This window comes from Aethalodelphis obliquidens, unplaced genomic scaffold, assembly GCF_003676395.1.
Source record: "Aethalodelphis obliquidens isolate GAN/ISIS:26980383/991018 unplaced genomic scaffold, ASM367639v1 scaffold27, whole genome shotgun sequence".
NCBI lineage: Eukaryota > Metazoa > Chordata > Mammalia > Artiodactyla > Delphinidae > Aethalodelphis > Aethalodelphis obliquidens.
The window spans coordinates 9,830,237-9,847,094 of NW_020837971.1; the positions used below are offsets into that span (position 1 = coordinate 9,830,237).

A 16,858-nucleotide genomic window follows, 5' to 3' on the forward strand; every position below is an offset into this window, starting at 1 on the left:
AGTAGTCTGTAGTTATCTTTAAGTACTGATTTTATTCTTATCATTAAGAGAGACTGTTAAATCTAATAATTTTTCTTTCTTCAAGACTTTGAAGAAAAACACAGCAGCACCACTCGGCTGTGTTGTGGCGGATGGACTACAGGAGTGATTCCGAATGTCTGATGTAACATGAGCACAGTTCCAGAGCGTGGAGTACCAGCTCTGTACATAAGCAGCTTCAAGCCCATACAATCCCACAAACTCGAAAGATGTAAGTGACTCCAGTGTACAATTATGCCTCCCAGCCACCCACCAAAAATGCTCCCATGTGAACCTCAGGGATCTCCTTCAAGATGGGACATTCAGAAAGCAAGCCCCACCGCCACCAGGAAGACAGTGGGAGCAACCCAAAGGAGCTTTTCATACCCGACCCCCTTCAAGCCACGTCTCATCAAAGGAGCCTCCTCCTTCCACCAACAAAGCAACCCTTTCGTTTTTCCTGAGAAAGAAGGTAGTACCAGTAAGAATGGAATATTTCATTTGGAATCTAAACCCAACTGCATTTTGTTCTGTATCTTCCTGTCTCCAAAGCTGTACTTTAGGCATCTATTTGTAAATTACTCGTATATACAGTGGGCATGTGTGTATGTATCTCAAAGAAAGGAATATTTGAGAAGACCTTACCCCTGGGTATCACCTAACTCAGTATTATTGTCTTCTCAGGAATATAATTGTACAAAAAACGGGGAAAATGCAGAGATGCTGAAAGGTTGGGGGCCAGTCGAAAAATGATGTTTAAGGCTGAGAGAATACCATGACCCAACTCAAAGAAAAAGTGCTTAAAAGGATTTGCGGGTTACATTACATTTAGTAAACCTGATGGCTCTTTTCCTGAGGCTAGTTTCTTTTTTTTCAGTGCTTTGCTTTTATTAATCGGTTGATTGACAGAAGGCTTTCATTTTTCCTCAGGTCTCGTACAATGTCATACTTTTACAAAGTCAAATCTCACATTGTATATTTGTAAATAATGCCCCTTTGGATCCTAGACCATGCGTCCTTGGATACTGTGTTGAAAAAAGATTGATGAAATTGATGTTCCTGAGGTGATTACAATCTGTCTGATTAGGTGAAGAGTGAAGGTAGGACCAGGGCTGTCTGAGGAGTGTAGTCGCTCTTGTTTTCCCTTAAGGTGCATGGCACCCAGGTCAAGACATCATTTCCTAAATGGGCTTGCACTCAGACCAGGGCCTTCCACAGGGCCTTCCACAGCTCATTATCGCTACGTGTAAGAAGGCTGAGTTGTACCACAGTCTTTTTAATGAGGTTGAGTTCCTCACTAAGTGCATTATGGCCCCACATCAGACATCGCCTAACACCCTGGTCAACCGCATGATCTTGGCCATGAGATCTGAGGCTTGAAATCAAGGGACTAGTTACTTTAAATCTAGGTCTAGGAAGGTACTTGAGCTAATGTCAGTGGTTAGCTTCCTGCTTCTCATACACAGTGCTGAGACGAAAAGGCCATCTCACTTCTTAGAGATGCTGATTAAAAGTCCCATCACACAAAAATGTTACCGTAGTTCTGTCACGATATAATATCGCCTTAATGTATAGGACTTAGCCATGAAACAACCCCCTTGCTCATGCCAAATGGTGAGTCTACAATAAAAACCCATAGCATTTGGGGAAACACAAATGCTTCATACCCTTTCCTGTTTTGTCCTTTAGCCTAGACCTTCTGCTGTTTTGGGTCGGGGCCGGGGCGGGGGGTCCTTTTTGGCAAAGGGAATTGGAATGTTTGAGAGCAGGAAAGATGACTGGCTGGGAAAAATGGGAGAAAAAAATGGGAGAAAGTTCAGCATCACTTTGCTCAATTCTCTCTGCTTCCACTGGCAAAATACACACTTTCCAATTAGAGAGATGATTACCCAGAGAAGGGCTAAGAAGAGGAATTTTCATCACAGAGAACTTGTTATAATTGGATGAATGAAGCACTGCTCTAGTGGACCAACAGCTGAGCAGTGGAAATAACCTAGAAATAGGAGTCTTATTTGTGGTAATGGACTTTTCCTGGTAGTAGCAAAACATATAATAACAATTCATACTGTTTTCTGCAATTACCTTACCATTTCATAGATCAGTCCTTTTGTCACTCTGTCAGGGAAAGGTAAATACTATCCTCCCCTCCTCCGCAGGAGAGAAGAGAGAGGCTTAGAAATGAGTGAGTCATTCAAGTTCACAAGCCTAGCAAGTAACCCAGCTGTGACTCCGTTACGGATCCCTTCTCTCTGAATCCAGCATCCTTACCATTCTACTGCCCGAGAATACTGTTTGCAGAGAAGAGTGCTGAATATAACGTTCACACATTTTGCACTGCAACTCTGGTCCCCAACAATGAGCCATCGTCCACTCACCCCCATGCCCAGAGCAGCGACTGCTGGGAAAACAAATGGCCCAGTTACCTGTTTTCACTCACAGCACTAACCACGCCTCCTGGTGGAAGGGCCACGCTGTGGATTCATCGAGTGGAAACAGCATAGTGAGCTGTTACTCTGGTCCATCAGCTACTTACTCTGCTTCCTCAAAGAGGTTCCCGACGTTCTTCAGCGGCTCGGCGGCTGGGCTCTGGGCCAGGATGTCTCTGATCTCGTTGACTTTCTTTTCCACCGAGTCCACAGTCTCCCTGTAAGGCCCAATCACGCCACTGATCTTCAAGGCCTTGGCTTTCTCCAGGAACTTCCGGGTCCTGTTGGTCAGCTCGGCGACGATCACGTCCCAAAGGGCAAAGCACTGGTGGCAGGGCATGCAGTCGGGGAAGACGCCCGAGTACCCCCGAGTGCACTTGTCACAGCGTGGACCCTCCACACCCTCGACGCAGACACACTGGCCGGTGGACTGGTCACACTGCAGTGTCTCGATGCCCCTGGGGTCGCAGTCACAGGCTAGAAGGGAGATGGCAGTGCTGGCTGAGCTACTAGAGCCCCAACCTCAGCGACTTGGCAGTTAGAATCCTCAGTCACCGTTAAAATGGGAAGGTTTGTAAATGGTCCACGACAGTTTACCAACGGTTTGCAAAGAGACTGCAGCTGCTTCCTCCAGAACACACGTTATCTCAACCCTGGCTAATCACGTCTTAACTATAATAGTGATGATAGTTTTTTTTTTTTTTTTAAGTGAACACCACTGTACACCATTGTGCCTGCCATTGTACAGATGGTTTACATGCATCATCTCATTTAATCCTTAACATAACCCTGCAGGAACCAGGTGTTACAATCATCAGTTTTATGGATGTGGAAACTGAGGTGTAGAGAGGTTACATGACTGCCAAGTCTTCCAGCAAGGAAATGGCCAAGCCAGGATTCTATCTCAGCACTTGGCAGGCTCCAGAGCCTGTGCTCTTAAGCTCTGTCCTGCCTTTGCCTCCCTCTTTTTCTGACCCATCTGTAGATCCTCCCAGGACAGACAGTTCAGGTGACGGCCTGGTGACATGAGGCCTCTGGCTTGAGATATAGCAGTAATGAGCAACACACCAACATCCCTCTACCTGGTCACAAAGCACAACAGTGAATGCTTGATGAAATGCAATAAAGTTGATAAAAAGAAAACGAAATCAGGCAGAAGTCTCAGGAATTCCAAGTATCCGATTTAAAAGGCTTTCAACTCAGTATCCTCTAACTCAGGCTTTCAACTCAGTATCATCTAACTCGTGGGTGGGTGTCTGCCATTGTGATAACCACCCCTAGCCCTAAGAGCAGAGGCTCATAAAACATCTGAAGTGATAGGAAAGGCCTTGGGAGCCATTCAGTCCCAACCTCTCACTGGCCCAACAGGGTGGGCACCTTAGGCAGAACCAAATGGTACAGGGTGAAATCTGCGTTCTTGGCCAACGGCCTGTGGCTGAGATTACCCATCACGATGCCTATGCCTTTGAACCCTGGCTCAGAGTCCCAAAGCTCAGGTGACTAACTTGGTTTTATATCAACACTTGACATTTCACAGTATCTGTACAGTGTTTGAATAACAAAAGGCCTGTACACACATCTTATTGCTGGCCTTAAATCCTTTCTGGGAGAAGGTAGGGATAAAAACAAAAACAAAAAGATCCTATTTCCCTAACTAGATTGTGGACTCCAAGGGCAAAGGTACACCTGTAACCATTTCTCCATTCTCAGCTCTGAGTACAAGGTCAACTTGCAAACTGGAGTTCAACCGTCTTTGCCAAACGAGCCTTTAACCTCGCTTTTGATACAGGTATGCAAGAGACATCCATACACCCCTACAGAAGAAAATAATCCTCCTAAGTCGCAATGTCAACTGTGGCAAAGCATAACAGAATCATCCTCTCTGAGGTAGCTTTGCACCCCAGTGCTCACAGCAGCACTATTTACAATAGCCAAGACACGGAAGCAACCTAGTGTCCATCAGCAGAGGAATGGAGAAAGATATGGTGTATAACACACACACACACACACACACACAATATTACCCTGCCATTTGCAGCAACATGGATGGACCTAGAGATTATCATTCTAAGTGACGGAAGTCAAAGACAAATATATGATATTGCTTATATGTGGAATCCAAAAAAAAAAAAGATGAACTTACTTACAGAACACATAAACCCTAAGACATAGAAAACAAACTTACGGTCACCAAAGGAGAAAGGTGAGGGAAGGGAGGGATAACTTAGGAGTTTGGGGTTAACATATATACATTACTATGTATAAAATAGATAAACAACAAGGACCTACTGTGCAGCACAGGGAACTATACAGTATTTTATAATAACCTATAGGGGGAAAGAATCTGAAAAAGAATATATAATAACTGTGCTGTACATCTAAAACACAACATTGTAATTCAAAAACAAATTAAAAACAAACAAAAAACCCCTTCTTGAGTCAATAGGTATGATTGCCTCTGAAAGACTTTCTAATAAAACATCTTCTAGAACCAGTTTCACCGATGGTCCTGAGAAACAAAACGCCTCTATCCTCCAAAGCCAGAAAGACGTGTTTGTGGCTTGGACCGTTCACCTGAACATCCTCACACCTTGCCTTGTATTGTTTAGCTTTTCCTGGCCTTTGCCAACTACACTCCACGATCTCAAGCGGCAAGTTTGAGTAGCACAGCGTTGTAATAAGAGCACAGGCTGCCTGGTGGTGAATCCTGCCTTCCCCACACCCAGCTATGCGGCCCTGGGGAGGACAGAAACTGAGTCATAGCTTTCTGCATAAAAGGGGTAATGATTATACCTAGCTCCTAGGATTGCTTTCAGGATGAAATAACAACTCTAAAATATTCAGAGAAGTGTCTGGTCCAGAGTAAGCACTCAATAAATGTTTTTATTCTTATCATTCTATGTCCAAGTGTCTGGTGGTTCCTGCCCAGAGTGTTGCTTGATCATATTTCCATGGGAAAAAAGCTGTCATGGCCTTACGTTTGTCTTTGCATATTTGCCATAACATGATGATTAAACAATTTGAAGTTTGGAATACTCCAGTCTTTAACCTTCAGAATTTAAAATCTATAGCATTTTCCTGGTACCTTAGGTTTTCAAAACAAAACTTCTTTTTCCTTAAGCATTTTGTTTCTTTCGAGGCATGTTTCATTTTCCTGTGTTCTCTGGGGCATTCTCATGAATCGGGAAGCAGCTTAGGTGAGCTGTGGATAACTGTCTTCCCTAGACCATTAATTAGTTCTAGGAGATGTTCCCAGAAATGAGAGTTCCATGATCAAGCAGTTTCGGGAAATTCTACATCCTCCTCTTGAAGGTTCAAAACAAACAGTGTATTAAACTCATAGGAGTTCTGCAGGAAAAACCCTGTTTCACATTTTTTTTTTTTATTTTTTTTACCCAGTCATATCCCAGACTCACTGGACTGTGGGATCTTTCTCTAGTGGAATACCTAATGACACCCCAGAAAAAGAATGGGAAAAGCTTGGGGAAACCACGGCCTTCATCAGTTTCTACAATCAGGAGGATGGGAAGAACTTCAGACTTTAGGAATGAATTTCCATATCTTATAAAATTTAGTCATCTTCCAAAAAGCTGTGAGTTACCTGGGTCATCTAGGTCCTAGCCTCTCAAACTCCGGCACGCATCAGAATCACGTGCAGGACTCATTTAACACATTTCCACCCCACCCCCAGATCTGGAACCAGTGAGGTCTGAGAATTTGTATTTCTAGCAGTTGCCAGGAGATGCTGATGCTGAGGGCTGCTACACCCCATTTTGGGGAGTACTGACTGTTATCTTCCCAGCTGTTCTCCTCCCTTTTGCCTGTTAAGTGTGTATGTGTGTGTGGAGTGGAGCAGTCATGAGCCTCAAGTCAAGCCATGTAAGTTGATGCACAGACCTCAGGACCTGTGCAAGTGGGGGGCCTTCATGATGCCACGTTAAATGAATCAGACTGTCAGTCGCTCCTGTCCCGCAGGCCCCAGCAGGAAGCCCTGTTTGGGGCCTCAGTGGCCCAGCAGATCTGTCCTATTTTACCATCCCCCTTAGGCTTGGGACAACGGTAGCAGATGCTGCACATGCTTAGAAAGCCTTTCTTTCCCCTAGATAATGCAAAGGCATGGTGCAGTTCAGTCCTAAAGAGGTTTTCACTAGATGCATGCTGGGGGCAAGGGCTGTGTGCATATGTTAAATTTAATTTCTCTAACAATTTTTATTTAGGTCATTGGTAAAGACATGTCTTGCTCTCATTCTGTCATGGGAATATTTGAGGGGGAAAATACTGGCCCCAAACTGGGATTTAGAAGGCAAGTGCCCTCCCATTAAGGCTTTCCTTGTTTGTCTTTCACACAGCTACATTTTTTATCCGTAAGGAGAATACTTAGCTATGACTCAAGTCTTTCCAGAAGCATATAGGTGGTCCCAGAAAGTCTAAACCTGTGCCCTCCAACAAACCACTTCAACTGAAAGATTAGCAATGGAAAGCATATTTGGCAATTAATTACATAATTTGAGAAGAACGGTCATGTTCTTTTCCCATAGTCCACCTAATTCTCGTCCCAGCTGATCTCTGGACCCTTACCCTCAAGACCAGCATCACAGAGGCGGGGCGGGGCAGAGCTTCGGTGCCCTCCAGAGACCAGGACCCACTCAGCTGACAACATTCCTCCATTTGAAAAGTAGAGTCAAATTTCATAGATGGCTGGATTGCAGTTTCATCACTGAAGAAGTCAATCCTGACCTTTCTCTGGAAGGGTACCAAATGACTACCTAAAACACGTCAGGTTTTCATTTCAAACTGAAGCTGGGAAACCGCTAAAGTGCCAGTGGGCACGTGCTTCTTTCCCTCATTGAGTTTGCAGAACTGCTTCTCTCATGGGGTCACCTGGGAGGCAAGAACTAGAAGGCCCACACTTAGGACCTTGTAAAAAGACCTCCCGTAAGAGTAAAGGCTGGTTCTCACCTGACAATTTAAAACTTCAAGGACACTAAAACTGTGAAGGAGACTCTCCAATCAATCATCTCTCACATTCACTGGGATGGGAAAAATTATCAGCTAACTGTGCAGGCTGTCTCTGACGGAGGCCAGTGGGTTTTCTCCTCTCTTCAGAGAAAGGCATAGGTCCAGGGGGACCTGGAACTCAGTGTGGCTTTAAGGAATGGGATTATCTGGCAGAGGATCAAAAACTTTCTCTTGGGAAGAAGAGTGTATATAGCAAAAGTTGTTCCCTGATTTCTAAGCTGAACAAATTGTGAAGATGACGAACAGCATTCTAAAAATGAGACAGTCATCATTTTAACGAGCCATGAGAATTCTACCTTCACCTATAAATATATTCTTGGTTATGTGGGCAGCGGGTTCTGTCAATTTTTACTAAGTTTTCTCATCATTTAAAACAAGAAGTACGAATTATTAGGTATAAAATAAGCTACAAGGGTATCTTGTACAACACAGGGAATATAGCCAATACTTTATAGTAACTATAAATGAAGTATAACCTTTAAAAATTGTGAATCGTTATACTGGACACCTCTAACATATCGTACAGCAACGATACTTCAATTAAAAAAATAAGTAAATAAAACATGTTCTCTAAGAGGTAGGCAGATGAAAAATATTGTACCCATTTTAGAGATATTGAGATCTAGAGGAAAGCGTTAGCAAGTGAATGCCAGAATGGGAAACGTCAGCCCGTGTGCCTCTTTATCAGCAGGTATAACTTTTCTGCTCTCCTTGTATCCTCCCCTCCCTGTCTGCAGACCTCCCCTGCCCATTGAAGAAAATCCATCCCCAATGGTGAAACCAAAGCTCCTCGTTAGTCTCCACGAAGACAGTTTCCATGACACCTGCCAAGTGACTCCAGTTCCTACCGGGCTTCCCTCCTCTGATGCTGCAAAGGACAGCACCACTTACCTCCAGCCATCCTGCTACTTTACCTACCCTTTCCCACAGCCTACAAGCTCCGCCCCCCCAGCCCCCCTCTCAGGGAGTGGCTCTCCTCTGCTGCATCCACTCCCCACTGGGCACCAGTGGGCAGTCACTCAGGGTTGTGTTGGTCCCCCCTCTTCCCTTTTGAAACTTGAACCTGCCTGGGGAGCGAGAGAGTGCTATATCCTAAAATCAGGTGACTGGGTTTATTGGCTTTTGCCGTGGACCTTGCCTCACAGCAATAAGGGACCCCAGGATGTGCTATCATGCCCAAAGTTTTACTCTTACTTTACTTAGGCTTTTCTATTTTACTTTAATGCGGGAAATTTAAATGCTTTTTCATCTCTGAAATGCGATTTTCTTTTCCTTTAAATTCTCTACCTCCTCCAGCCCCACCTTTTTTTTTTTTTTGGCCTCAGTACTGTAACTTCAGTTTTGAAATGAAAATTGGGGGAATGACTATGACTTCACCGGCAGAAATGAGCTGGCTGTCTGGCCCAGGAGTTGGCAAATGTTTGCTATAAAAGATACTGCGGGGCTTCCCTGGTGCCGCAGTGGTTGGGAGTCCGCCTGCCGATGCAGGGGACACGGGTTCGTGCCCCGGTCCGGGAAGATCCCACATGCCGCGGAGCGGCTGGGCCCGTGAGCCATGGCTGCTGAGCCTGTGCGTCCAGAGCCTGTGCTCCGCAACGGGAGAGGCCACGACAGTGAGAGGCCCGCGTACCGCAAAAAAAAAAAAAAAAAAAAAAAGATAGTGCGTATTTAGGCTTTGCAGGCCCTATGGGCTCTGTCACAACCGCTCAACTTGGGCACTGCAGCACGAAGGCAGCCCCAGACAATATGTAAACAAATGGGCATGGCTGTGTTCCATTAAAACTTTATTCACCAGCCCAGGCTATGAGCTGGATTTGGCACATGGCCGTAGACAAGCCTTCCCTCTACTAACAAAAGTATCTGTGGTTCTCTAAAGAATCAAATTAAATCTGATTTCCCGAGCCACCCTGGAAATAAAAAGGTGGGTGATTGTAAATGAATCCTAGCCTGAGAAAAGATGACAAGCATTAAAAAAAAAAAAAAAAATTATGTCTGACAAAAAATGTACTTCGATTTTCTACAAAAAAGTTTGAAATGAGAAACGAGCAGGATGAAAAAAAAATGGCCACTCCCCAGAGCCTCTCACCTATGGCCCACATTTCCAATCAGCCTGGGTTTAAGAAATACTGGCCTTTTCCAAGAGCCAGGATCCCTGCTTCTGCTATCCACCAGTCAACAGGAAGATTCCTCCTGTGACCCCTTCAGTCCTCAGGGCACAAGGCAGGGCTCCGGGCCGAGGCTTTCTCGGGCACGTTCAGGACTGGGTAGGCTAGATCCTCTCCATCCAGCACAGTGATGGGCTTGTTCGGACTTGGCACCATCGGCCAAGAGCCCCAACCCACCAGGACAATGGGAACATTCAACAATTCATGAGCTGGAGGCTCAACTCGTTTGTCCTTGACATAACTCCATTTTTTTCCATAAGAAGACTACTTAGCTCTGACCTAAGCCTTTCTATAAGCATATTGTTAGCAAGGTGGCCCCAGAAAGTCTAAACTTGTGCCCTGTTCAACTAAATGATTTGAATCTGAAGACTCTTGGGCAGTGAATGATGTAATTTGAGAAAAGTGGTCACATTTTTCCCCCCATAGTTCCGCCTAATTTCAGATGACACCTATTCTTGTCCCTGCTGGTCGCTGAACCCTGTCCCTTCAAGTTCTTATCCTCCCGTTTTCACTGGTGCCTCTGTTCCACTCCTGAATTTTTGTCCCTGCCCTCATCATATTATACTGGTCCTGCTTCGACTGCCATCCTGTGTGCACAAGGCCCGCAGCTGGCCAGGATTCCCCCATCGTTAACTCAGTTCTCACCCTCTCTGAGTGCCTTGTCAGTTACGAGCTGCATCCACAGGGTGTCGAAAGCATTTGGGTCCCCATAGTTTCTTATGTAACAGGCTGACCTTTCTTCTAGATGAAACGAACAGAGAAGCTGGCGAACACGGATGCCGTGGATCTTTCTCTCTGCAAACTTTCTAAAACATGATCTAACTTTTGACCTGAACAAGTTGATACTGTTCCTATAAGCCACAATGTCTCTGGCAGATTTAGAGGCGAAAGTTTAAAGATTAAAGGGTAAGGGGTAACGTTCTGAGTATTAAATGAACAATCCTCTGATTGACTCTGACTCCAGAAAACAGGTTTTTCATGCTAATAAAGCTTAGATGGAGCAAAAGGTCAGAAAGCTCTGGCAGCCAAAGCTATTTTGCCAATGACACATGCTGACAGAATCAGGCTATAAGCAATGATAGAACTATTATCTGGAGAAAATCAAGCCCTTGGGGCAGTACAAGATTGAGGAATTTAACAGAATTGTGGTTAGAGCTCTGGAGAAGCCAGATTTTAAGCAGGATCTTACTTGCAGGAGACATCTCAAATCAAGTGGTCCACTGAATGTCACGGACCTTCTAAAGGAAGTGAGAAAATCAGATCCCGTTAAGAACCAACGTCGGGACTGAAGGATGACGAATTAAAGCACGCTTATCAACACAGCCTTCATACCTCCTCTGTGGAGCAAACCTTCATCTCATCTAAGATGTTAGTACAGACCCTTCTGGCTACACCTCGAATGAAAAGAAACAAATCATATGCCATTGGGTCTGGTCGTGTCCACTGTCTGAAGTCTTCTGGCTGTTAAGGAACAGATGAGTTGACTCTGAAAGAACACGTAGTATCTAGGTTTGGGACTTTCGACAGAATATTCTGAATGAACCGCTAACATGCAGATCTGTAGTATTTCTCACTACAGTTGTATCCAAAAAAGAAAAAGATGTATTTTTTTTTAATGTAGAGTCCAACAGGGACCTAGAATTTCAGATGTGTGACGAAGAAAATGGATCAAAGAGCAAATAAGAAACTACAGAAGATGTTTATCCATTGTTATAAACTTAAAACACAGGGAAGAAAACCCAAGTAGGAAAGAAAGAAGAGGAATACAGAATGGCAACAGTCTATTAAAAATCTTTCCCATAAATGCTTTTACTTGAAGATCTTAAAAATAACCTGGCAGGTCAAAAAAAACTGCAACAGCCTAAAAAATTAAGCAATCCTTCTGATTCACATGATTGTAACAAGTTTTGTTCTTAAGAAAACATCGTTTTCCCTCACAGTCCTGGTTAATCATGAGCCTAAGTGGGACGTGGTGCTCCTGTCACCTGTTCCTTTGTTGTCCCCGCTGATGAGGACAGTACGCTCCTGCCGAGGGCTTTAACTGTCAGCACCACCTGCTTGTTACACTGGGATCAAACAATCTTACCAGAACATTTAGCTCTGCTTGTGCAGACAAGAAAGCTGGCCCCAAAATACTGTTCAGAGGGGGAGAGAGTCAATTTGCAGAACTCGATGGTGAATATGAGCACATTTTGGTTGAACGCATTTTTAAAAGCCATTCTGGTTACTCAACCATAAAAAAGAATGAAATAATGCCATTTGCAGCAACATGGATGGACCTAGAGATGATTATACTAAGTGAAGGAAGTCAGATAGAAAAAGACAAATATCATATGATATCCCTTTATAGGTGGAATCTAAAAAATAGTACAAATGAACTTATTTATGAAACAGACTTGCAGACATAGAAAACAAACTTGTGGTTACCAAGGGGGGAAAGAGTGGGGGAGGGATAAATTAGGAGGTTGGGATTCACATTTATACACACTACTATATGTAAAATAGATAACCAACAAGGACCTACTGTATAGCACGGGGAACTCTACTCAATATCTTGTCATAACGTATAAGGAAAAGAATCTGAAAAAGTATGTTTATATACACACACACACACATATATATAACTGAATCACTCTGATGTACACCTGATGCACTGTAAATCAAGTATACTTCCACTTAAAAAATAATAAAAAAAAAATAAAGCCATTCTGTGTGTATTTGGGGTACGTACGTATGCTTGTCTGTGCTGAGACAAACCTCACCCCTGGGGAACAGAGCTGGAAGCCAGCAGGTCCACTTTTTACCACTTACATGCCTCCAGGATTTTTTGTGTTTAAACCATGAGCATGCATTTCTTTCGTAATCAAACCTCGTTTTTATAGACAAGTTCATTTGTGCTGTACTGGACAGAAGGCTCCCTCAGACACCCGGCCCCCCCACTCCACCCGAGAGCCCGGTGCCCGCGCCTCACCTCGGCACTCCACGCTGGGGTCCCCCCAGAAAAGCTCCTGGCACTCGCTGCACGTGCGGCCTCCGAAGCCAGGCATGCACTGGCACTGCCCCGTGAACTGCGGCCAGAAGACAGAGCCGGGTCAGACAGGCTGCCAGGCCCAGGCCAGGCTGCACTGCCTTTGCCGGCTGCCAGTTACGGGAAGGGGGACCCATCTGTCTGCCTGAGAAGGCCTCACACCTGACCAGGAACAGGCCATCTTACACTGATCCCAGGTGCTGAGGGCCCCAGGCCGGGGTCTCCTAACTGCTCTTCTGCAACTGGGGCTCGGAAGGCCCAGGGCACGTCTCCCTTTACTGACATGTTTCCTCATATCGCTCACAAGCCTGGACCACCTGTGACTCACTCACCATTCTGTGTGTGTCAGGGAACAGGAGAACTCTCTACAATGTTGGGTATGACTATGTGGCTCATTTCAGGCTGTGTGGTTAAGGAAAAAAAAGCCTGATTCGGCAGCCAGGTATTGAAAAAAAACGGCCCCCCTCGTCCATTCTAAAGCGAGTCTGTACCCCTTCAGCTGGGGTGCTAGGCTGCGGTGCTACAGGTGCATCCGATGGGGCCTCTGGGCACAGTTACACAGCCCCAGCCAAGGGGGACCGGGGATGGTGGATATCCAGTCTGTGCCGTGTTTGCCAAGCTGTGTGCCCTGGTGCAAGGCTGTGACAAGGAGGGGTGCCTTTCTCTAACTGGGGCCCGGCCACCAAATAGCTGTCACCCGGACTCAAAGTCATCTTTCCATATGCCATGACGGCCTCCGCTGGCCACAACACCTCACCTCGTTACAAGACGGCCCAAAGGAATGAGCAGCGTCGCAGTTGCACGGGTCACACCCTGTCCCGCTGGCCAGCTGCCAGGTGTTGGGTGCACAGCGGTCACAGTTCTGGCCCATCACATTAGGGAGACACAAGCACTGCCCGGTGATTTTGTCGCACTGGCAGTCAGAGCCGTTACAGCGCTCCTGCACGGTGCCCAGGTAATTGCAGACACACTCTGAAAAAAGAACCACCGGTCAGATGTACTTACAGAGTCACACTCGGAAAACATACAGATCACGCAAAAGTCAGCTACATCAAATGACTACCATCTTCCCTCTCCAGATTTTGATTTGGAAATGCAAACAAGTACAGAAAGGAACAGAGGGGATTAAAAAAAATCTAAAACTGTGGTCTTCATCTTCTTATGATGTTCCATGCAGTTCTGACATTTCCCAGGCAGACCTGCAAAGTGACACATTCTGCCCGGCGGTATTTTCACAACGCTTGATTGAATAAGCGGCTGGTGACTCACTGTAAAGTTGAAGATTTAACTGGAAATAAAACCTATGCTGTGGGAACGGAGATACCTAATGATTTCAAACTCTTGGCAGGGAAGAACAGTCATGGCTGTGTGAGCCGTGGCAGGGACAAGCCCTTTAAGCTAGGAAGGCTTAAAGCAATCAGGTCCTGCTGGTCCTCAACATTCCGCACGTGTTTGTATCAACAAAGACAGGGGCCTGGGGCCCTGCAGACACAGCAGGAAATGCTGGCTGATCTTGTGATGAGAGAGAAATAATGTGTTCCAAAACAGAGACTTCAGAGATGTTACTTCTTTCTTTTCCTTAAGCTGGAAGGCTCTATCCATCAATGACGTAAGAAAAGGTACAGACCAAAGTGCGTATTTAGGACGCAGAAGTCCCAGCCCATCAACAAGTTCATGGGCAGAACATAAACATCAATATACTCTATGGGATGGCATTTATCATGGGGACAGTGACACAGCTTTTGGTTCCCTTTCAGGCACTGAGCCACAGCTCGACACTTCAGCTCTGCCAGGAAATGAGGATGTAAAGAAAAAAAAAATCATCCTCATCTTTCTTTTGTCACCAGTGAAATCTTACCCTCTGAACAAGCATTTTCCCGGATGAGACAAACCCCTGAAGAATAAAATCCCCCAAGGAGGAGGAAGAGGAAGAGAGTGGAAGTCATCCAAAAGAGCGGGCAAAGGGAACAGGCATCTTACTGCGACAATCCTGCTGGAGGGCGTCGCCATAGTAACCGAAGCGGCAGAGCTGGCAGTGCTCGCCCTCCGTGTGGTACAGGCACTTGAGGCACCTCCCGGTCTCCTTGTCACAGGCTTCTGGGTCCGTCGTGTCGATGTTGTGGTGACACCGGCAAGGCTGACACGTGCCCCCCACGTCCGAGGGATTGCCAAAGAAGCCCGAGGCACAGTCGTCGCATCTGGAGCCTGTTGTCCAATAAAACCGGCATGGGACCTTCGGCTTGCCCCCTGAAAGGTCTGGTCCCCGACATTCCCGCCAACCAGAGGTGCCACCCAGGCAGCGCCTGGGCCCCCAGTGTGCTAGCTACCGAGCCGGGTGACTAAGCCTTCAGGGGAAATGGGCCGTTAGTCGTGAGGGGAAGCAGCGTCTTTGCAGCGATGCTGCTGCAGCCTGGCTCCGCGGCCACGGCGGGGAGGGGCAGGGAGAGTTTGGAGGTTCCAGCACACAGGAGGTTAGCTCCTCATTACACAGCGATGGACACATCAGGAGTGAAACAGTGGTCTCACAGCGGAAAGCTTAGCTTGATGTTACATCCTAACCCAAGGCGTATGTTCACTGAAAAATCCCTGCTCCTCCATGAGCAACTGAAAAATGGGGCCCCTCGGGATGACCCATTTCCCTTCTTAAGGAATCCCGAAGGATGAACAAGGTCCTACTGTACAGCACAGGGAACAATATTCAGTATCCTGGGATAAACCATAACGGAAAAGAATATGAAAAAGCATGTGTGTGTATATATATATATATGTATAATTGAATCACTTTGCTATACAGAATTTAAAACATTGTAAGTCAACTATACTTCAGTAAAATAAATTATTTGAGAAAATCCTGAAACATGCAAATTGGCTGAGCCATGGATAAGCATAACGAGTATTTGAAACGGCGGCATCAAGGATGAAATAATGTTTGTATGCACAACTAGCCACACTCAGAGTGTTGACAGATAATGTGATATAGTAAACAATGAAGAATATCTCTAGCTTTGACTGGTTGTGTTGTCTGGGGCTCCCAGATGATATTCTTTTCTTCCTTCTGCCCCCTATTTGGCCAGTTCACTACTCTGAGACTCTTCCACTAGAAGTTGGAAAAGGAAACGAAAAAGTAAAATGTAAATTAACTTTTCTACTGGTTAAGACCAGAAAAGTGTCAGCAGGGACTTACGGATTAAATGAGCTTGCTATTGTGCCCTGTATTGTAACATGATTATCAGAGACACAAAAATTGACTCCACCCCACATGCCGAACAGGAAAAGAACATCTTCTACATTTCAGATTCCCTTCACTTTTTTTTTTTTTTTTTTTTGCAGTACGCGGGCCTCTCACTGTTGTGGTCTCTCCCATTGTGGAGCACAGGCTCCGGACGCGCAGGCTCAGCGGCCATGGCTCACGGGCCCAGCTGCTCCGCAGCATGTGGGATCCTCCCGGATCGGGGCATGAACCCACGTCCCCTGCATCGGCAGGCAGACTCTCAACCACTGCGCCACCAGGGAAGCCCTCCCTTCACTTTTAATTAAGGATTGTAAAAAAAAAAAAAAAAAAAGCAACTAAATTGGCTCACTCTTCATCATTTTTCTTCCTTAACAACTAACCTCGTAAAGACGCATCTTTTCCTCCGAAAGTCTGCAAATCACTTACCGATGTATCCAGGATTACAGACACAGGCAAGCTGTAAAGTAACAGGGTCTTGGTAACAGCTACTGGCAAACTGGCGTCCGCTGTCGGGACCATCTGGACACGGACAAGGACGGCAGTGATCTCCTGACCCAATGATGGCGTCTCCATAGTAACCAGCCGAGCACCTACATCAGTTGCCGAAGAGAGAAGGTCATGAACCACAGTTATATGAAATCTGTTACAAGAAGGAGTCTAAGAAACCACGTTCTCCATTTAGGAACATCATTCCTCATTCCTCACGTTTCCACACGAAGCACTTTCCAGTAGAGCAGTGGCTCAAACACTAGTTCTAATCAGAAGTCCCTGGAGGGCTTTTGAAACACAGATTGCTGGGCTCCCTCTCCCCGTTTCTGATTTAGGGGCTGATGCTGCTCCTAGCCTGAGGATCCCATGGCAGGACCCCTGCATTAGGGTGACACCTCTGGCCTCACCCGGACCCTCGTTCACTCCTCCCCAGAGGAAGAGGTACATCTCCCCAAGTGCGCCCTACTGCCTGCCCTGAGCA

General features: G+C 45.8%; 2 protein-coding genes across 5 annotated transcripts in view; one reads left to right on the forward strand and one right to left on the reverse strand.

Moving 5' to 3' along the window:
• The window catches only part of DLD (dihydrolipoamide dehydrogenase), a 50,291-nt gene extending 49,220 nt beyond the window's left edge, over positions 1-1,071 (forward strand). For 3 of the 4 annotated variants that reach the window (XR_003436556.1, XM_027123936.1, XM_027123938.1), the window contains exon 15: positions 86-1,071. The gene's annotated coding sequence lies outside the window, so the exon portion shown is untranslated. The remainder of the gene's footprint in view (positions 1-85) is intronic. The other variant, XR_003436557.1, reaches the window with a different exon arrangement.
• LAMB1 (laminin subunit beta 1) overlaps positions 1-16,858 on the reverse strand; it is a 73,716-nt gene that overhangs the window by 11,228 nt on the left and 45,630 nt on the right. The window contains exons 21-25 of the mRNA XM_027123934.1: positions 16,315-16,478; positions 14,637-14,861; positions 13,414-13,628; positions 12,600-12,696; positions 2,552-2,921 (exon numbers count right to left, since the gene is read on the reverse strand). Coding sequence (XP_026979735.1) covers positions 2,552-2,921; positions 12,600-12,696; positions 13,414-13,628; positions 14,637-14,861; positions 16,315-16,478 — 1,071 coding nt within the window. The remainder of the gene's footprint in view (positions 1-2,551; positions 2,922-12,599; positions 12,697-13,413; positions 13,629-14,636; positions 14,862-16,314; positions 16,479-16,858) is intronic.